The sequence below is a fragment of the Dipodomys ordii genome, unplaced genomic scaffold (genome assembly GCF_000151885.1).
Source record: "Dipodomys ordii isolate 6190 unplaced genomic scaffold, Dord_2.0 Scaffold189, whole genome shotgun sequence".
NCBI lineage: Eukaryota > Metazoa > Chordata > Mammalia > Rodentia > Heteromyidae > Dipodomys > Dipodomys ordii.
Window position 1 is genome coordinate 1852677 of NW_012267405.1, and position 22659 is coordinate 1875335.

Here is a 22659-nt window from a genome sequence, read left to right on the forward strand (position 1 = left end):
CCCTATTCCCTAAACAGCACAGTGTGACAACTACGTACATTGCATTATGTTTTGTAAGTAAGCCGGAGAGAATGTGCCAGACAGATGTGACTATTATACCACTCTATGTAAGGAGCTCTAATATCCATACATTTTTGTATCCGTGAGGACCCTGAGCCTCCATGACTACTGGTACTGGGGCTCAAACTCAGGGCCTCACACTGTCACACCTGGCTTTTTGACACAACGCTAGCTTCTACCTACTTGTACTACACCTCCACTTCTGGCTTTTTGGTGGTTAACTGGAGATAAGAGTCTCACAGACTTTTCTGCCTTGACTGGCTTCAAACCATGATCCTTAGAACTCAGACTCCGGGGCAGCTAGGATTATAAGCGTGAGCTACTAGCACCCAACTGGGAATTATATGATTTCCTCTGAACTGTTCCCTGCCTACCTCAGACCACCACTTTCCTGGCCTCAAACACTTGGTCTTGAATATACTTATGACAGGAAAAACCACAGGGACAGGTAAGTTGACTTAAGTACATGACATCACAAGAGAAAACAGGACACAGGCCATCTTTCTGAACTCTCTGCTTTCCATATAAACGTAAGAAAAGGACGTTTCATTCCAGCAGGTCCCACTACGCAATGAGAAAATCCACCTAAAAGGCTTACGAGCTTCCCTCACCACCCGACTTCCAGGGTGACCCGGCATGGCCTCAAGGGCCAGAACAAGTTCCCTCCCTCCCTGCTAGGCAGTGGGAGGCAGCTATGAGAACAAGCAAGAAATTTTAACCAAAGCAAAACAAAACCCAAACAAACATAGCCTGAGACTTGTCTCTCCAGTTTTCCCTCCTATCAGTACACCATTTCCAAGTGAGGGGAACAAAGTGGAACACACTGCATGTCACCTATGGCTGCCACCAAGGCGAGCCACCCGCTGAAGGCAGGCCCAAAACCAGGCCCAAATCTTCCTAGGCAGACCTGAGATGCCAGAGCTTTCCAGAATAAACCAAGAGCTAGCTAACAGCCGAGATTTGCAGAGCTACAGAGCTCTGGGGGGAGGGAAGAAAAAAGAAAAGAGCCCCCCAAACTGGCTACACGTACATTTGCAGTGTGCCAGGGCTCAGAATTCCATTCTGTCTACATTTATCTGCTTCAGATCTTCCATGATCATGTCCAATTGTATACGAGCCCTAAAGAAGGGCCTCTGACAGGTTCCCTACATTTGAGGGCAACCAAATGTTAGTGTTGATAAAGGCAACGTGGGCCAGCCATGAATGCACAGGATTTTAGATCACCACGATCTAAAAAGATCACTAGAGAGCTGTCCGAATGAATGCCCCCAGTTCTGCTACCCTGGTCCGGGAGGATCGGTGATCCGAACACCTCCCAGAAGGCTACAGGGCAGAGGACGTCATCTTTTAGTAGTTAGGTTTACCTCTGTTTCCCCAGCAAGACCATAAAAACTCCAAAGCTCCTGTCTCTCCTGAGACAATATCCCAGTCCTCCAGTTGGCTGTGGATGGCCCTGGCACTTGCCCACCTTCTGCCCTTGCCCGCTACCAACCCTCCCCTCCCCCTTTCCTCCTGCCCCTCTGCACAACCCCTCCGGTTCTTCCCTGGAACCGGAAGACATTACCTTCTGCAGGATTCATTACCGCATCGTGGAGCAGGGTGGCCATACTCCCAGCTATCCCTGCAAAACAAACTCCAAAAAATTACCCTCCGCAACTGGGCGCTCTGGGAAGTTCCTGGAACCTAACATTGGACCAACTCTGGACTCAGCTTTCTAAGGACCCACACTGACTCGCAGCTCTGCCCAGGTGAGCACTGACGCTTCAGATCCTAAAGTGGAAGTAGAGATGGAGAAGGCCGACAGAAACATGGCTCCTCAACCCTGGGCGAAAGCTAAATGTGCTAAGGCTGTGCGGCACCCAGAAATCACAACATGGCATTTGCCTACTGTCTAGATTGGCATTCTCTCCTGTCTCCTTTGTCATCACTGTGCCTTTAAGGGTCAGGTGGTTAAGGGGAATAATAGCATGTATATGGATGGGCAAGAAGGGAATCTTCAAGAAAATTCCTTAAAATCTAACCATTGTGAAGAAAATGGGTAGAAGACAAGGATGTCAGGAAGTGGGAATCAGATAGGTTTTTTCGGGGTAAATGTGTAAAGCAACGACGGGCCTCATGGATAACACAGACGCTGTTTGGTGATCTCCTCTGACCTGGCTTCAAGAGCCAGGAACTTCAGAACACTGAATGAGTCCTGGAACTGTGCATTTCCTCCCTTTGTGGTGCTACTGCTTGGTAGTTCAAATTACCACGGAAGGAGGGAGAATGAGGGACAGGATAACTCTTCAAAGAGGTTACAAAAAAGAAATCAACCTCTCTCTCTCCTGCACGTTAACTTTTTTTAAAAAAAGCCACAATGGAATCACAGTTCAGCACAAAGCTATAGGGCAGCACTGGGCAGACCTCGGCAGAAACTGCATTCTGTTAAAACTCCTTCAAGAATCCAAACTAGTACCTAAGGGCGTTTGGGCAAGAGGAGAGCCCAATGTCACAGGCACAGGTGACATCAAGGCATGGCTCTTCATAACCATCTCAATGAATGGAACCAATGCCCAACAGTTTAAAAGCCAAGGAAACGTCTGTAAACCAGCCAGGTGCACTTATTTCCAAGGCCTGATGATGGGAGGGGTGCATTGGGGTTCTGGGCAGAGCAAAACAAAGGGAGTTCCTGCTGGACGCTTCTCCCTTGCTTGAGTGCTAGAAAACAAATTTTGGCAAAAAAAAAAAAAAGTATGCTTTACATTACTATCCATATTTCCTTGTACACAAAAAACAAAAATCCATGGACATCAACCCCATAGACAGGAGAAAAAGACCACCCAGCCTAGCACAGTACTACATGGGTTAAGAACGGACTGCCAACGTGCAACCTCCCACCCCCCAACCCGGCCCTCCCTGAATCCACCACACAGAACTACTGCAGCCCTCGCAGAGAGATGCGGCTCAGACACACGGAGGAGGATGGGGAGCAAACCCCCGAGTCTCCAGAAGCTCAAGGCGGGAAAGGCCTTCGGCAGTGGCCAAGTCCTTCATCAATCAGCCATAAAACGTCTTGACCTTTTAAAGCTTAGATCTCGGCGCGCTGGAGACCTGCCGTACCAGTTTTTAAATAGTCTCAAAGAAGCTGTCCAGATAACTTTGTGTATGTGTGTGTGTGTTTGCTTTTTTTTTTTTTTAAATCCAGCATTCAAAAGTTGTGTTTCTATTCCGGGGGAGTGGGTTTGTTTCCCTCTAGGTCTGATCATTAATCGCTTTTGATTGTTTCAATTCAGAAAACAAAACAATAGCCCACACAATGAAACAAACGAACAAAAAAAAAAACCTGAAACACCTCTGCCACCAATTCCCCCAGGCTTCAGAGAAGGAAGGAAACAGAAAAAGCTTGTGTGCGCGTGCGCGTGCTCGTGTGCACATGTCAGACTGGGTGTGCACACAGCGACCTAGAGTTCTCTGTTCCTGAGCAAGATGCCGAAGCCGATGACTGCTGGGTCACGGGGAGAAGGCCCCGGGATAGGCTGCTGAAGAAGAGAACTGTCTAACTGCAGACAAAGGTTTTCAAAATACCATTGGCTAGATGGCTGTTTCCTTGGTGGTTGAAAACGTCATTTAAAGTCCTTTTCATGTTCTCATAACAGGCAAAATACATGGCGTGGGCCGGCCCCGCACCCATCATCATCACGTTCAGGCCCCGCAAGGGCCTCCAGAAGCCTTCAGTCTTCATGATTTTCTTCAGGGCTCCATAGATGCTTGTGTACTGGGCTTTGGGATCTGGGTTTAAACTCTGCATTCGTGTCTGCAGGAGGGCAAGAAGAAGAAACAGAAAAATACAGGTTAACAAAAATGGTTTGGAGCGGGGTGGTAAAAAAAAAAAAAAGACTCAGAAAAATCTGAGAAAAGGAGAAGGTACTCAGTTTTACAGGATTTCTTTGTGGGGAAAAATATATATTTATTCTCTCCCTTCTAAAGTCCATCTCTATAGCTGGGCGTCCATGTTGCTCATGCATAAACTCCCAGCTACTTAGGAGACAGAGATCAGGACTGTGGTCCTAGGACAGCCCAGGATACAACCAACAGCTGGGTACGGTGGTACACACCTGTTATCCCAGATAAGTGGAAGGCTGAGATGGATGAACTGTGGTCCTGGGCCAGTCTAGACAGAAGAATGCATAAAGCTCCATTGCAATGGAAAAGCCTGGGCCCTATGGAAGGCACCTGCTATCCCAGCGGCAAAAAGCTTCAAATAGGCAGATCGTGTCCAGACCAGAAGTGAGATATTATCTCAAAAATTAGTGCTCAAAGAAGGTTATAGTCATGGCTCAGTGGCAGAGCATCTGGCCTAGCAAGCATGAGGCCCCGAGTTCAAACTGCAGTACCACCAAATACGTAATGTTCTCCATGCGCCTCTCCCACAGCCACATTCCCACAGATTTCATTATGCCCAGGTAAGGGGAGGTTAAAGCCCAGGAGGAACAGGAGAAGGCACATCCCACGGAGACCTGCCATCCGTGAGCTGTGTGGTTTCTGATGAATCCTTTAACCCCAGTGGACCTTGAGACTGTCAATTAAAACACGTGTTTGTGGCAAGCAGCAATTAATGCACATGGAAACCCTTTATAAATTCAGAGTCCTGGATAAACAAAAGTACAGCTGTTCCTCAGAGTCTCTGGGGGCACTAGTTCCAGATCCCCAGGGATGCCAAAACCTGCAAACACTCAAGAGTACCTTATCGGAAATGGCGTTGGTAGTTCAAGCCTGTGATCCTTATTATGCTGGAGGCTGAGATCTGAGGATGGTGGTGTGAAGCCAGCCCCTGAAAAGTCTGAGAGACTTTATCTCCAATTAACCACCTAGAAACTGTAAGTGGAGCAGTGGAGCTGTGGCTCAAAGTGGTGGAGTGCTAGCCTTGAGCAAAAGCACTCAAGGACAGTGGCCAGGCCACAAGATCATGCCCCAATGACAGACTAAATAAATAAAATGGTGTACAACCTATATAATTTTCCAGAATATTGTAAGTCAACTCTTGATCATTTATCATACCTAATATGATACAAATGCTATATAAAAATATTAGGCTATCATCCATCTACCCTCCTACAACTAGTTTCACTCTGGCTTTGAGTTTTCTGTGCTTGAAAGCTCAGGCCCTACTAGAAGGAGCCTCAAGCCCCCTACGCCTCACCCACACAAAAGGTCTTGTTCTCAGTTCTTTCTGCTGGGCTGGCACAGAGCTGGCTCTCCCTGGCCCCTTCCCATCAGGCCACCAGGCCGGAAAGGCGTGAAGGGGAGGAGAGTGTTACTTCCACATTTCCACCTGGCTAAGCCACAGTGCCCACGTGCATAATCAAGACCTCAGTCTAGATGAGTCTACGATTAACATTTAAATCAGGTGACTGAGAAAAGCAGCTGCCATCTATCATGTGACTTTGATGCCTTTAGTTGAAAGAATTAAAAACAAAAACAAAAACAAAAAAGTACTCAAGGAAGAAGCTTCCTTCCCGGCTGTGGTCAGACCCACACTGCAACAGCAGCTCTTCCTTGGTGTCCAGCTTGCCAGCTGTCCTCCTGGTTTTGAACTTGCAGCCCTCTCAGTGATGTGAGACAACTGCTTAAATGCAATCTCTCAGAAGAGAGAAAAAGGTTGGGGAGGGAGGATATGAGAGACTTTGGTGTGATCTCTCTCTATAACACATACACACCTTTGGTGTGAACACTCTCCTCTCCCCTTTCCTTTCTCCTCTCTCCTCTCTCCTCTCCCCACCCCTCTTCCTTACTGGCTATTGCTCAGAGAAATAAGCCTAGCCTGAGCTCAGCCCCTCCTCAGCCCCTAAAGGAGAGGCTCTCCATCTTGTGATGGGCATATCCTTTAATCCCCAAACTCCACCACACAAATTCCACTATATATAATGTATCTAATATTTAAGATATATCTAATATATAACATATACAATGTATGTAAGTATAATATATATATATGAGAAGGGGTTCTTCTCTTATTGAAAATGGGGTAAAGGGCCCTTGCCTCCTCCATAGCACTCCCTACAACTCCCCCAAAACAAGATTCCCCCCAACCCCCAGGATCTAGGGGCTGGAGAATTATGCAAAAATCTATGACCTAAACGACTAGTCATTTCCCAATTTCGGCTCTCACCAGATATTAAAATCGCAAAGAGCATGGACACACTCATACCAACCTTTCATTTCACCAAGAAAGGACACAAAAACAGTTAACATAAGCAACCATCCCCACCACGCTCTATCATCAAGTCCTCAAAAAGAAAAAAAGGTTGCCTGCCATTATAAAAGTGCTCAATTAGAAACTCTAATTTTCCTTTGCCCACCACTGTCCCAGCCGAGGGAGCAGCTGGCCACACAGGCTGGATCCTCGAGGCCCTGCCTGCGCAGAGGGCCAATGTCCCTGCACCTTTGTATTTTATAAATAGATTTCTATTCTAACCCTTTCAAACAGATTTGAGGTGGTTTAATCGAAGGATCCATTATAAGAAAACGTGCAAGCGTGGCCACTGAGTGGGTGGGAATCGTGGCAGGGACTGAGGGGTATGGCCGGGGTCCCCTCGGGACCACAGAAGCTCCCAAGCGCTAGATTCTAAAAACCTGAAAATCGCCCTGAAATTTACACCAAATAGCATCTCGTATTTCACCAGCTGTGACTTGCAACTACCCCAAATAAGAAATAAGAGCCTCATACACTGCATGTCACCACAGGGTGATCAAAAACTGGGCTGGGGGCTGGAGGCTCAAGCCTGTAATCCTGAGGGTCAAGGTTCAAAGCCATCCTGGGCAGAAAAGTGTCCTTGAGACTCTTATCTCCAATTAACTACTCAAAAACTAGAAGTGGAGCTGTGGCTCAAAAGAGCACACCTTGAGCAAATGAGCTCAGGGACAGCTTCCAGGCCGCAGGTTCAAGCCCCTTGATGGAACAAAAACAAAAAACAAAAACCCTCAGCTTTGTGTTGGGAGTGCTACTCAGAGATCACAGTCTCTCCTACCAAAAAAAAAAAAAATCTGTGATTCTACCTATAAAATGTGGAAACAAGGGCAGATGTTTTATGTATCTACTTGAGGGGGAGGAGTGGTGGGGGATGGAAGCAAACAAGGACCCATCCCATCAAAGTTAGGGGTTAAACAATCCAGGTCAGAGGTTAAACAAAGCACTCTCTATCCATTCAGCAGAATACTACCCAGCCTTGACGAGGAAGGAACCGCTGACATGTGCCACAACAAGGTGGAGCTCTTCTTTTCTTTCCTTTTCTTTCTGCCAGTCCTAGGGCTTGAACTCAGGGCCTGGGTGCTGTCCTTGAGCTTCATTTGCTGAAGGCCAGTGCTCTACTGCTTGAGTCACAGCACCAGTTTTCCTGTTTATATGTTTCTGTTTATACGGTATTAAGGAATCGAATCCAAGGCTTCCTACATGCTAGACAAGCACTCTACTGCTAAGCCGCATTCTCAGCCCCAGGGTGGAACTCTTGAAGACTGTGCTGGATCAAACAAGGCCGTTACAAACAGACAAAAACTGCACAACTCCACAGAGAGGGCCCTTGACTCAGAAAGGAGGCAGAGTGGGGCAGTGTGGAGGGGATGAGATTGAGTGCGTAACGCGTGCAGGCTGAGGATCGGTAAGAGGAAGGGTCTGGGCTAGGTAGGTGATGGTGATGACCTCACCACAGTGTGAATGTAACTGACCAAAGGCAGCGATGAGTATGCTTAAAAACAGTTACAGCCGGGTGCTGGTGGCTCACACCTGTAATCCTAGCTACTCAGGAAGCTGAGATCTGAGGATCGAGGTTCAAAGCCAGCAAGGTCAGGAAAGTCTGTGAGACTCTTCTCTCCAATGAACCACCAGAAAACCAGAAGTGGCACTGTGGCTCAGGTGGTAGAGCACTAGCCTTGAGATGAAGAGCTGAGGGACAGCGCCAAGGCCCAAAGTTCAAGCCCTATGACTGACAAAAAGAAAAAACGTTACAGCAATGACTTTTGTTATGTATATTTTATTACAAGTGCAAAAAAACTAGAATGGAGAGGAGGGAAAGGAAATGAATCAGGATTCACAAAAATGAAACCACCATCATTACACACACACACATACACACACACTTCAACAATCACTCTTCCTGTCTGGGTTTCAGTTTCTGCCCAAGCCACTAGCTGCACAGCCCTTCCTTTCCTTACTACCTGCTTCTATGTTTGCACCATAATCCTCACCTTTGGGAAATTCGTAAGGCACTGAGCATGCTGAAGGCTCTGGAAAGGCCTTCAGGAATGAAACCTGCTTAACGAGGTTTCACAGGCTACTTCCTGAACATGCATCTTTGGCAACACGGACCTCTGTTCGTTTAATAACCAGTTCTACTTTGCTGAACATTCTTATGAAAACACAGCCGGAGCCAACGGCTCCTGAAAGGCACAAAGGGCAAAGAGGGCTCACAGCTCAGACGGCCGGCCGGTCCGCGGGAGCAGCCTGGAGACAGAGGCTGGCACCTGGCAGAGGCAAAGGAGCAGGCCTTCCTCCTCGCCTGCCTCCCTCCACACTTACTTGCCCAACCTCACGCAAAGCAGCGAAGAAGGAAAACACTCCAGACATCAGGAGGCCTTGCAAATCCCCTGAAGCCCCAGAGGCATGACTCTGCAGAAAGGCTCAAAAGAAATGACACACGCCTGGCACTGAGCAGCCAGGCTAGAAGGGGAGGAGCTCTCCCCCTAAGATGCCAAGACAGGAAAGGCCGGCCTCCTTGGCCTGCTCCCTCACTGAGGGGAGGAGGGGGGAGGGAGAGCGGAAAATGTATGTTCTGTCCCAGGTGAGATGGAGGATCACATAACGGAGTACCCAGGGCCCCAGCAGGGGAGCAGCTGCAGCCCAGCCAGGCCTTTTCAGATGGGAAACTAGGACCCAAAGAGGAAAAGTGACTTGCCCAAGACCCAGTGGGTGAGAAGCCTGGGAGCTGGGCCTGGGCCCAGGGAAGAGAATCTTCCAGAATAGTCTGCCTAGGCCTCACATCTTCATGATGCAGGCCTTGAGTGGCAGGTGGTTCCCAGCCCTTCCCTCTCAGCTTCTCCACCAGAACTTCCTTCCCATGCCCAAGTAGATCCAACAAGGCCGCACGCGCACACACACACACTCATGTGCAATGCTGCATCTAGAATCACACGTGAAAAATCTATTCTCTGGGGGCCAGGAGTTTAATTGGCTGGCTTCAAACGGTGATCCTCAGAGCTCAGCCTCCTGAGTAGCTAGAATTACAGGTGTGAGCCATCAGTGCCTGGCTGATTTTTTTTTTAAACAAAAATCAAACCTGTTTTTTTTTTTTTATGAAAGAGAGCAACTGTGGCTGCGGGCCACATGGACATGTGTGTGTATCAGAGAAACAGGACCTTGTGGCTACAGCATGACACAGGGGGTCCCAGCAAATACACAGGAGCAAGAAGAAGAGAGAACCAGCCAAGACCCACTGTGGCTGGAATATTATTAGAGGGTCAACAGACATCTGCTGGAAGAAAGGCAGATTGGGGCAGGCCCAGGAAAGGAGGCCCTGAAGTCCTCACTGAGGACCAGGTGTTTCCATGGCTACCGACTGCTCATACCAGCAAGGGGCAGGTTCCCTGACATCTGGAAAAAGGCAGCCGAACCATGCAGGACAAGTCCTCCGGCAGGGCCAAGAGGCTGTGCCCTGGGAAGCTGTGGAGACTCCAAGGCCACAGTAACATCACACACCAAGAAGGGTTTCCCCTCGTTCCTTGCAGCTCCCTGGAAGCCCACAGCCTGGCTCTGGCTCCCAGACACCATTTCCACATCCCTGACCCCAGGAGCTGCTAGAGCAGAAGCACGAGGGAATGAAAGAATCTACACCTGGCCAAAGCCCAAGGTAGCCAGGTAGCCAGCGCACTCCCAGAACAGCCCATGGGTACGTGGCCCGCCCTAAGGATTAACTAACTGATCTCTGCCCTCTAGGTGGGGCAGATTCCCAGGATTCCAAGTGACAGGGCAGGGATTTCATGGGTGCCATTGGTGACTTCACTGTGAGGTAGGAAGAAAGGTGTGAGGCAAGGCACTGGATTGGAGAGAAGCCTGAGTCATGGGTCACTCCGAACCCACTGCCTAAATCTGGCAAGAGGACATTCGAACCACGGCGGTATTCAAAATCTGGGACAGATACGCCAATGGTCAGAATGCTTCCACTGCTCGGAAAGTAGCCTCCTGGGGGTTCCCACTGAGTCCTCATCAGCCTTGTGGCTTATCAACACCCCATGTACATGTGAGGACCGACATCCGGGGGAACTGGAGAAACACCTCACATAGCCATCCCTGCCAGGCAAGTCACCCCCCACTGCGGGACAGAAGACAACCTGGGCACGAGGAGCCACTGTTCTGCACGGAGGAGCTCCTGGGGAGCTTTCAGTGACTTCAGAGCTCTGCCACGCAGGCGCTTTCTTCCTCGGTTTTGCTGGTGATTGGCCCGGGGCTCCCAGGGCTAGTTGGGGAACCCTGATCTGACAGTCTTCCAAGCATACTTTGTGAAAATCTTAATTGCACAATCACATGGCAATCCAGTTCATCTAGCCAGCCTCAAAGATAGCCGATGTACTGGAGGAACTTCATTCTGCTGGAGGAGACCTGACTAGCAGATGGCCGAGGGCCACGAGGCTGGGGGCAGGATGGGGGCGGCAGCAGGGCATGGAAGAGAATGAGCTGGATCCCTTCCAGTCAGGCAACCACTGCATGGCAAACATGGGCCCCAGGCCACATTCAAGAGCCAAATCCAGGGCATGGCACCACCTGGCAATCAAGTCCTATTCTATTTGGTCACTGCATGAACCTGGGTAAATTATTTAAGCTCTGTTCCCTTGCCTGTAGAAACCCCTATCCCATGCGCCTCCCGAGATGAATGAAGGAGAAAACTTCAGTGCATTGTTAGTCCATGAGGTAAGGTGCTGTTTGTCTTTGTTGACTGTTTTTAGAGAGGCTCCTCACATGGGCGGGGGACAGGGGGTGAGCTCTCTTCAGGATCCACCAGCATCGCCCTGCCTGAGGAAGCAGATGTTTCTCTGTGCTGCCTGATGATGGCTGTCCCACACAAAGGACTTCACTGCAAGTTTGAACTGAACACAATTAGAGGATGATCATCATAAACCACACAACAGCCCCTACCAGCCATGGGGAACTCACTGGTCTGGGAGTCTAGGCCATAGTATCAATTACAGACATATGAAATCCTTAGATAATCTAAAAAGAAGAAAAGAAAAGAAATCCCCTTGGATCAACCCAGCTTGACCGGCCCTGGGATTCCCATGGATACAGACCCAGCAGAACTGGCTCTGGAGCCACAGCTAGCCTCCCACTCTGCTTCTTCCTCCTTCACCAGCTGTGAGCTCAGGCCTGAGCGTGGGGACCAGGGTCCTTGTCTATGGCAGAGGCTCAAAACAGCCACAGAGCTTCTAAAGTCTCAAGATGAAAAAGGCCTTTGCTTGAAATCTGGCGTGCAGCTGCCTTCTGGAGAAACATCAAATTCCTAGAAAGATGTACCTGCTGACTGACTGCTTTGAAGACTCACTGCTGAGTCAGGGTAGGTCCTGGGTGGGAAGATGCCCACCTGACCTGGGTGCACCCCAGCTGCCCTGCCCAGCTGCGGTCCCTCTGAGCGGAAGGAACAGCCAGGGCCGGATGAGGGAGGGGACTTGCCACAGCTGTTTCACACGAGACTGACCCTCCCACTTTGCTTTCTTTTTCCCTTATCATTTCTAAATGAATGGTCAGGCCTGCTTAAATTAATCCTGATTATATAACGAAGGAAACTTGGACGGCTAACTAGTGGGGAGGGGAGGGGAGAGCACTAGTATCAGTTTACACAAGCAGTGAAAGTCACAAACAAAAGTACTCTGGGAAGCTCACTCACCTGACCTCCCTGCTCTGGCCAAGTACCTTTCGTGGGGACCTTGGACAGGTGCTGAAGTTCAGGGTCAGTGCTGGACAGAGCCTTGAACATCAAAGTTCCTTGGTCTGTGGAGGCCACGTTCCCCACCATGACTCAGCCTTGCCAGGGCTCAGGGTTCGCTGCCTCCTGAACCAAGGGGCAACAACAGCCAGGAGCAATGGGCAGGTAAAGGCCTAAGTCAGCCACCGGGCTGAGCGCCAGAGAAGCCCTCACCCACACAAGACCGCCGAAGCTGGGGGAGGGGCCGCGGGTGCTCAGTCACTGGCTCACTCCAGCGTGCAGATGTTTTGCACCACGCATCTCCCCTTGCCAAACAGCTGCTTCTCCAGAATGCGCATCCAAATGTCAGCACGACCACAAATAAGCATGACCATGCAGAGACCAGGCGCAGCTCTGCCACCAAAGCCTCGAAGGATTCCACAATCATGTCACCTCTCTGGTACTAATTTCCAGGTGGGAAACATGTATTTCGACCCATAAATAAGCCCAATGGGGCAGAAGATTTCTTGTGTTTTGTTTGCTATCTGTTACAACTGCAAATAAGAACAGGGCTGAGTGTGGTGGGGTATGCCTGTGATCCCAGCTAGGCAGGAGGCTTACTTGTAGAGATCTCAGTATGAGGTTGGCCTGGGAAGAAAGTATGAGATACTACCTCAAAAATAACAAAACAAAAAACCAAAGGGCAGTGCATGGCCCAAGTAGCAGAGTCCTGCCTAGCAAGGTGCAAGGCCCTGAGTTCAAACCCCAGTTCTGCCAAAAATAAATGAAGAAGTAAATAAATGTTGGAACTATATTTATAAACATAGCTAACAGAATGTTTCTAAGGAGGTTCTTTCCAGTCTCTGAGAACCTCAATGTAGGAAAACTGCTAGAACTCTGATTAAACAAACATATGCGAGTTTCTGTTTGCATTTATTGGAAAAGGTTTGTCTATATATGTGTCAGTCTTTCTAGCAGTTTACAAACACCTATATTTAGAACATTAGTTAGGGACCAGTGACCCACATCTGTCATCCTAGTCAGGAGACTAAGATCAGAGGATCACAGTTCAAAGCAGGCCTGGGCATGAAAAGTCCATAGCTTCTGTCTCCACAGGAAGGCAAAAGGTGGGACTCAAGTGGTAGAGTGCTAGCCATGAACAGGTAAGCCGAACAAGAACTCAAGGACCTACCTGAGTGCAAGCCCCAGTACTGGCAGCAAATCCAGTGACTCTAGAAAAGAAGGTAATGCGAAGAAGAAGAAAGAAGGAAGAAAAAGGGGGAGGGGGAATGCTTTATCACCGATCTGGAGTGCCCCTCCTTCCCACACGGACCCTGCAGGCTCTGATGACTTGGTGTTTCCTTCCCTAAACATGTACACACACACACACACACACACACACACACGCACATGCACACGCACACACACACAACCACCTCCACCTCCTCCTCCTCCTCCTCTTCTTCCGTCCTCCTCCTCCTCTCCAAAAATCAGCAGCCCAGCAGCTCAGGCTGTGTGTGAGACCAGGTGATAAGGCACTGCCTTTGGGGTCCGAGCCAGGAAAGGAGGGGCCCGCTGTGCTATGGGCACCTCAGAACCGTCTCCAAGCCGGGTGTGGCCAGCCAGCTTTCAAGCCCTTCACAGCAACCACACCTGTGAAAGCACGCCCGGCGATTAGCCTATTATCCAGAGAAAAGAAGCAGCTTTCAAAGCAGCCCTGTCGCCAGCCTCCACTTGCTCATTCCTCTGTATAATTACGTCGAGGGATGGATGCATCCTTCCCTGGGCTCCTGGGAGAGCCGGAGACAATCATCATGACAGCATCGTGGTTTGCTATGTCAGCTGTGCATCACCGACGCACATGCTCAATAAAACACAGCCAAGGAGCCAGGGACCTGCCAGGTTTCACCCACAGGTAAACACGGGCCCAGGCCCTACTACCTCCCCAGGCTATCTGGGGGCCTTTCTGTGGATCTGCACACATCCCCCGCCCGCCATCCCCGAAGCAGGGGGCCCACAAAAGTGAATAAAGCTGAGCCCCAAAGTTGGCAGGTCTAAGTCTCTAGGGTGAATGTTCCCAATGCTACCGAACCCCCAAAACTATGACCAAATTATATCCCCAAGGCCGGACTTCTATATGTGCGGCTGGGCTCACCATAGTGCCAGAGAACCAGTCTCTTTTCTTCCCCACCTTTCAACTTTCACAAAGAACAATCAGAAAGAACAATAACAAGTATGAGTGGCTCACATCTGTAATCGTAGCTACTACAGAGGCTGAGACCTGGAGGATTGAGGTTTGAACCCAACACAGTCTACAAGACTCCATCTCTAAAACACACAGCTGGAGATATAGCTCAAGTGGTAGAACACCTGTCAACCAAGAAAGCTGTGCAAGTGTGAGGCCCTGAGTTCAAAGTCCTGTGCTAGTACAATTAAAAAAAAAAAAACAGTGACAGCGTATCAGGAACCCCAAGTTCCATGTTCAAAGACACCAAGGGGAATAGACTGAACTCCCCCCAGCCTTCAGGTCCCACTTGACAAATTTAAAGTAGATAACAAGCACAAATGATTTCTTCTGCTTCTGGGGGAGTCATTTTTAAGTGTTCTTAGATAGCAACGGGAATTCAGAAACTTCCCATGGTAGGTGAGATCCCAAGGCTTTTCCAAGAAACAAAGAACTCAGGTGTGCACTTTAAAGGAAAGCTGCACTGTAGCCGGCCAGCGGGGTTCCCAGAGGGGACAGAGGAGATGGCCACACCCACAAGTCGCTGGGCACAGAAATTTCTGTGGACCCAAGAACAGCTTCCTTCCTCCAACAATATCTGTACAACCTTCATATTCAGGCACTGCTAGAGGCCAAAAATAAATATGTTCCAACTGCCAGGTGGGCATGGCTCACACCTGTAACCCTAGCTACTCTGGAGGCTGAGAGCTGAGAATCAGAGTTTGAAGCCAACCCAGGCAGGAAAGCCCATGAGACTCTTACCTCAAATTAACCAGCAAAAAAAAGCCAGAAATGGGGCTGTGGCTCAAGAGTAACAGATACCAGCCTTGAGCAAAAAAGCTAAGGGAAAGCAAGTTCAAGGCCCAGAACTGGCATGTGTGTGTGTGTGTGTGTGTGTGTGTGTGTGTGTGTGTGTGTGTGTGTGCATGCACACACACACAATTCTAAAGGTTATAAAGCAAAAGTCGCAAAGTACCATACAACCAGACACAGGACACTTCACTTAGATGTGGGAGGGAGCCGGGGGAGTGATGTCAGAGTAGAGACCTGAGACTGGGGGAAGGAGGGGTGGGAGGGAGTGTGGGCAAGGCCTTGGAAGAACCAGTCTGTCCCCTGCACCTGCTGATAACCAGGAGGTCATCAGCCTGATTGGGCCTAGGGACAGGGAACCGTGCTGACCCCAGAGCTCAAAGAGTTGTTTTACAATCGTGTTGGCCTCCAACAAGGCAGAGAAGGTGGGGCAGGAGACGGCCTCTCACTGTGAAATCTCCAGGGAGCGTCACCCTCCAGGTGGGAGGGTACTACCAGGACCCTCCCGGCCCTCCCCGCTCCCGCCCACCCCCACCTCCCACAGCGCCCCCTAACATGCCAGGCCCACTCAGTCTGTGACCTGTGGCCCTGCTGGCTGACACTTGTGACTCAGCTCCCAGCAGGTAGGAAGGAGTCAGAAAGCTACAATCAGGAACTTCCAGAAGCATCTGCCACATTTTGCCCTTGCTTCCAGGGCAGGGCTGTGGCCATCCAGCCTTTCTAGAATTGTTTGAATGAAAAGGCTACAGTCTCCAAGCATTGTCACTGGCAGCTTCGAAGGGATTAAATAAACTGTCATTTTTAGGCAGGCACTGAGGAATTCTACAACAAGCAGGCCGCCAAATGAATCATGGGTAGCCAGATCCTCTCCAGAAAACCAAGACGGCAGTCTTGCTGGCATGAAGGGCTGCGCCTGCGAGTCAATACTTGATACCCCAGGTCCAAGCAGCACTGCAAAGCAAAGCTGTCCCGTGGGAAGGAGTGGCCCTGCAGACCTGTGCACTTCCCTGGAGACCACGGAGTTCCAGTGCAATACTGCCATTTCAGACACACACCAAGACTCAAGCTATGAATCTCCCTAGGGCCTCTTTGTTGGTCCCTGTGTCCCTAGTTTTCTGTCTCAAGCTAATTACAATGCAAGAATGCAGCACAAGAATACAAGAGTCTGGGCAGACAGACCCACTTCTATCCTGTGCCTCCAGCTTCTCTTACCTGCCCTGTACCACTGAGCAGCAACTCAACACAGGCTTCAGTTTGGGCTCATTTAAAAAGGCTCCCAAAAGCCAGGCACTTACAGTGGCTCACACTGTAATTTTAGCTACTGAGAAGGCTGAGGCTTCCTGTTCAAAGCCAGCCCAGGGAAGAAAGTTCTCGAGACTCATCTTCAATTAACCAAAAAGGGTAAATAAAGAACAGCACCCAGGTCCTGAGTTGAAGCCTCAGTACTAGTGTACACACGCACACGCACACACACGCACACGTGCACGCACGCACACACACACACACACACACACAGTTTCCAAATGATTCCTGGTCAAGATCGGAAATCTGTTTTCAATTTACAACAGCTCCTAACAAGTTTGCTTTGTAGTGACTGGGTTTTTAGGGGGTGGAAGAAAATTTCACAAACTTTCTTATGATTGCATTGTTGGAAGATACAAAGACCTTGAAGAGAGACTGAAAACAAGAATTCTCAAGGTTGGGGCAAGGGAGGGGACTCAAAGCCTTGGGGGTGGGGGGAGGGCTGCCGCAGACAGTCCCGGTGAGCAGCAACTTCAACTTCTCCACCTCCTTCCCAAACTCTCTCATTTTTCCCCCAAGTAGTTAAGGGTCATCACAACTTGCAAATGCATGCCTTAAATATCATTTCTACAATTAAAAGTCATTCCCGAGCTGATCATCTGGAAGCATGAAGAGCTAACACATAGTGAGAGAATGGCACACATCACCCAAGGTTGGAGAGCCAAGGGTTTTAAACACAATTGCATTAGAAGCTCTATCTCCAGTCTCACGTATACACTTTCAAACCTTCTGCACCAGATCAAACTGCTGTTTCTATTCTTTCTTCTGGATAACCATTTGGAACTGACAGACCCAGAAACAGGTGCCCGTGCACTCACCCATTCAAAGCTCCCAGCTCCCAAGCTGAGTGACAAAGGCCCCAGGGAACAAGGGTGACTGGAACACAGGACACCCAGCCATGGGGCCGTAAGGTCAGCAGGACTGTGCTCACATCACTGGGCTGGCCTCTTGGACAAATGGGACTCTACTTCCAGAAGCTTCCTGAGGCAGGAGCTTCTACCTATCCCTGGACCTGAGGAGGGTCATGCACTTCAGACACTCAGAGAAAGCCAACCGGACAGGGAACCACACCCAGCTATGAGGTTACCTCCCCAACTGACAAGGCGCCACAGGTGAATCTGAACCTCCAGGACAGGCCCTGGGCCTAGGTGGCTGTGCCCCAGCCATTGTCCCCAGGAAGGCATCTTCCTCTGTCACCTGCACCGCCCTCTTCCTATTGCTCTTGACCCCACCAGGTGTGAGCTGGACCAGTCCGGGTCACTCCAGCAAACCCTGAACCTCCAACACATCACGTGACCACGCTGAGTTGTTAGCAGCTTCTCTGGCTGCTGCTCCAGTGGACATTTGTCACTGCTGTCACTGTTAATTATGGAGTGGTTATGAGCAGAAATGCCTTTGATATGACAGCTTATCCTCCCTTTGTGTCTGTTCTCTCTGTAGTGCAAGCCCCCAGCAGGGCACTGCCTCCACCCCCCCCACCCCAGCCAAAACTCAGTCCTCAGCCAGGGAGGGGGTGGAGGACAGGAGCCCCCGGGGACCCTGAGCCACCACTGCAAGGGTCAGGGCAAGGCCCCAAAGCAGAGCACCAGGGGGGCCTGAACACAGCCAGGCCTGGTGGGGACTTGATATGGCTATGATGTTTTCAGGAATAGGTTGTGCAATTTACAGACCCCTCCCCCCCAAAGAATGGAATGCCAAGAGTTCACACCTGTCATCCTAGCGACTCGGGAGGCTGAAATCTGAGGGTCACGGTTCAAAGCCAGCCTAGGCAGGAAAGTCCACGAGACTCCTCTCCCAACTACCAAAAAAACTAGAAGTAGAGCTGTTTGGTTCACACACCCACATCTCCCTGCTTGGAAGGGGGGGGGGCAAAGGGGGGTTGTTCCCACCTTCCCCCATGGGGTTCCAGTCCCTACGACAGGAAGGAGCACTGACAAACCAGTTCGGAGGCCACAGGACCCCAACCCCGGTGAGGCCCAGGCTGTGTGGAGCCTTCTGCTTCTCACAGCCCATTGGCCACCACTCCACAGCGATCCAGGGAGATGGGCACGTGACACCAACGCCCCTGGAGTCTTTCCAGGAGGAGCTGTGTCGAATCAGCAAGGCACACAACCCCACCACAGAGCCACAGAGCCGGGGACCCGGGGAAGAGCCTCTGGGGAGAGGCTCCCAGCCCGCCCTCCACGCCAGGCCTGTGCGACCCACCGCGGTGCCCCGCACCCTAGACCAGGCCCTGTCACCTCCCGCGTCTGACTGCTTGGCACCCATCTCTGCCCACCACGCAGCAACTGTAATCCAGGGGCGTCTGTGATCCTCTTGCCCACAGAGGGGCAGGGCACAGGCCCAGAGGCTGTGTGACACAGAGGCCGCCCGGCCACTCCCCTTCCGCTCAGACGCCAGGCCCTGGGCAGGACGGGCAACACCTCAACCTGAGCACCCCGGGGAAAGGGAAGCTGGGGGCGGGGGACCCCTGAGACACAGACATGGTGCCCACAGAGAAAAACAAGCAGACTCAGTAAACAACGGTGAGGGAGAGCCAGGCTGATGCCTGGGGGGCAGGGGGAGGGGGTCCCCCAGACTCTGCTATTCAAAGGGTCTCACTCTCAAAAAAGTAAAAGTGAGCTGGGTTCCAGTAGCACACGCTTGCGATCCTCACTGTTCAGGAGGCCGAGATCTGAGAATCACGGTTCAAAGCCAGCCTGGGAAGACAAATCTGGGCTGGAGACGCTTACCACCATTTAGGCAGCGAAAGGCCCGAAGTGGAAAGCTGACTCAAGCGGCAGAGTGCCAGCCAAGTGAGAGAAAGGAAGGCCCTGAGCTCCAGCCCTAGTGTGCACACGCACACACTCGCACACGCTCATGTGAGGACGGCCCCGCCGAAGGGCCCCAAGCCCAGTCCTAGGCACACTGCTGGCCTGCGGGATGCCCGCCAGGCCTCCTTGGTGCTCTCCCTCTGGCCCCGGGCAGAGATGGCCACCGCAGCCGGCGTCCTGTGTCTTCAGCCGACAGATGGGAGGCAGTGGGTAAGGAGAGGTCAGGCGGCCGAGGATGCCTTCTGCGGGGTCCCTAGGCCCCATGGGAAGGAGAGCCTGGCTTTTCCATGACGCACTAACCCTAACCTAGAACAGGATCCCGGCCTGACAGCGCAAGCGCCGGGCGGGCATGTGCACGGAGCACGGCATCTGCAAACCCAGCGCGGCAGCCTGTCTCCCAGGGGCCCCGCTTGGCCCTGCAGGGCAGGTGGGGAGTGTTCCCTCCTGCAGATGAGAGAATGGCAGCCCCCCCACACCCCCCATGGCCCGTGGAACTCACCGGAGTCACCCCGGCACTGGGCCCTGGAGCGGAATCCTCCAACCACTCAGAATTTGAATCCCTGTACGAAGACGCACTGTTGAAATGAGAAGAAACCACAGAAGCTGCTATGTGTTCTACAGAGGAGAGCCAAGCAGGGCCAAAAATACCCTGCAGCCATAGCCACTGTCACCATCCCCCTAGCCTTCTTACAGGAGGAGTTCACTGAAGAACTCCTATCTATACCTTAGAGCCTTACATCCAGTGGCCAATACTTTCGGGTGTCACGATTTTCTTGGTGGTGCTCCTGGGGCTCCAGTTTCTCTTACACAGACTCCATCATGAACCCCGACTCTTTTACAAATGTCCCTAAACCCACACCCCACACCCCCAGCTCTGGTACTTTTCTGAAGCTCCATTGTCTCCTCTATGACATTAAAAATAGCCCAGGTCTTTTCCCACCTTCAAAGGAACAGGATCAAATGACAAGAGGAGAAGTTTAAAACCTTACAGAAATACTGTGAGGCAAAACCCACAACAAAAACAAACACAGGAGCCGGTATTAACTGAGTGCTTGCCATAGCTCATTCTTAATATTCCACGTGCAGCCCCTCTAAAGTGAGAAGTGTTATCTCCATTGTAAAGAGAGAAAAGCAATACACAGGGAGGTTTCAGTGCCTCGATCCCAGTACCACGCCAAGCAACCTACCCCCGGAGCCCGTGCTGTTAACCCGGGCCCTCCGGTCATCCAGCTTTGGAAGCATGGCATTAACTGAGCCATTCACAAATGTGATCTCACCAGAGCTTCCCAGCAGCCCCTTCAAAAAGGTAAAACAGAGGATATTCACATAGTTGCCTAAGGAGAAAACCAGTTCCGAAAAGTGACTTGCTCAAAGTTTCCAAGCTAGTCCATGGCAAGACCTGGACTTCAATGCAAGCCTGGCTCCGTGACCTCAACACCTGTATAATCCCAACAACATGCCCAGAGCCCCCAGAGCCCCTCCCTCATCATGCCAGGAAACAAGGGCTGCCACAGGACTTGGGGGAGCCAGCTCTCAGGGTGGGGGAGCCTCTGAGTCTGCCCAGCAGGCCCTCCTCAGACACAGGAAGCTCTCTGGATGACGGCTGCCAACCACCCCTTGACCCACAGGGACCAGTCATTTCCTAAACCCGTTATGCAACTCTTGCTGGGATTTCTCCCCATTTCAACATTATGTGTTCTCTGCAGAGAGAAAGCTTGAATGTGAAACCATGACATCTTAGTGAGGTGACCAGACCACGGCCCGTCTGGCCCGTCTGGGATTACAAGAGGGCACAGGGGGTTCTCAAAGACACTTCTGTGAGTTTCCAGCCTGACTCAGGGGCCGCGGAGGGAGGGGATGGGCAGGGTCACCCCTGGACAAGCCGGACCCCGTCCTTCTAGCTCAGGTACAAGTGCATTGCCCCCCACCCGCTCCCTCCCCAACTACAATCTCAGTGACCTGTAGTCGAAAAGGCCAGAACATACCACATGGAAAAATCCCAGAAGTCATCCACAGCAACTTTTAAGCAGCTTTGAGTACAGTGTAATGTTACCATTGTTCTACATTATTATTGTTGTTGTTGTTGTTACCCATCTGTTACTTGACTAATTTAAAAATTAAATCTTACTCATATTTGGAGGGAGGGATTGTTAGTAGCCCTGGGGTTTGGGCTTGGGTCACTTGCTTGTTAGACAGGTGCTCTACCATTTGGGCCATTTCTTCCAGCCCAGTGTTTTTTTTTTTTTGCTTGTTCTTTTTCCTGATTGGGCCTCATGCTTCAGCCTGGGGCCAGCTTCAGACCACAATCCTCCGAACTTGTGCCTCCTAGGTAAGTAGGATGACTCCACTACACCTGGCTTATTTGGCTGAAATGGGTCCCGAAAACCTTTTGCCCCACCCAGCCTCGAACTTGGAATCTCCCAGTCTCCACTTCCCGAACAGCTGGGCACGCACTGCCACACCCAGCTTTTACCATACATATTCTATAAAGACTATAAATGCACAGGGTCCATTGCCGTACGCACTACAGAGTGTCTCAGAAAGTACTCGCCTCCCCCCAAGAGGGAGCAACTGTATACACGACTTTTCTCTTCAAAGGAAGCTTGCCCTGTTGCTTCAACTCAGGTCTAATTACAGAGATCAGCCTGCTTTGGGCATGGGGGCCAGCCATTCTTATTTTTGTAGTCTGATGTCTAGCTTTGGGGGAAAGAGGTCTGCTGCAGTGGGCAGACCTGCAGCTTGCTGGATCTTACTGGAAAAAAAATGGGAGGGGGACAAACAGGAGAGCTGAGGTCGTCTTTTTTTTTTTTTTCAGCCAAGATACACATGGATGATGCAAAACAAGACAAAATAAAAAGTAACATTTGCTGAGGTGTAGGTTTTAACTCTGAGGTTTTTGTTCTATTTTGTTTTTGTTCCCTTGGTCTGGGTTGTTTTTGACCATCTCTGAAACACAGCTATGTCTTCATTCAATCAACATTCCCAGAATACCTTTGAGAGCCACAGTCTGGGGACAAGTCAGAGGAAATGGGGGGGCGGGGAGGGGACAGCAGCAGGTCAAGTCACATGTGGAAGGGTGATGGATGGGGGCCGGGTGGAGACCAGCAGACATGACCTGCAGAAAGGCCAGGTAAGCTCTGCCCACGTGGAGTCAGCTAGACATTCCATGCCAGGGTGCCAATTTTACTGATTGGCAGGACCATATGGCAGTTGGACAAAATTCCATGACCCAAGCACCCACAGAGAGCTGTCTAGGTTTGAAATCATGCAGATCTAACCAGATGTACCAGGCAGTTCTTCCCCATCTACCAGGGTGAGCAGAGCAGCTATAAATGGCTTGCTGAGTCACCTGCAGTGTTTACTAACCAGATGATTACTGAGCACCTACTAAGTGTCGGGTACCATTCCTGCCCGTAGGAATTCATAGAAGTGCTATTCTACTGAGAGGAGCCACAAATATAAGTAACATTGGAAGGAGAAATAACATGTAAACACTGTAAAGCCTTCAGAGACCTGAGTTAAAAGA

The 22659-nt window shown here is 50.6% G+C and overlaps 1 protein-coding gene across 1 annotated transcript in view; it reads right to left on the reverse strand.

Moving 5' to 3' along the window:
• The window catches only part of Slc25a37 (solute carrier family 25 (mitochondrial iron transporter), member 37), a 33532-nt gene that overhangs the window by 2761 nt on the left and 8112 nt on the right, over positions 1–22659 (reverse strand). The window contains exons 2-3 of the mRNA XM_013034463.1: positions 3625–3853; positions 1625–1681 (exon numbers count right to left, since the gene is read on the reverse strand). Coding sequence (XP_012889917.1) covers positions 1625–1681; positions 3625–3853 — 286 coding nt within the window. The remainder of the gene's footprint in view (positions 1–1624; positions 1682–3624; positions 3854–22659) is intronic.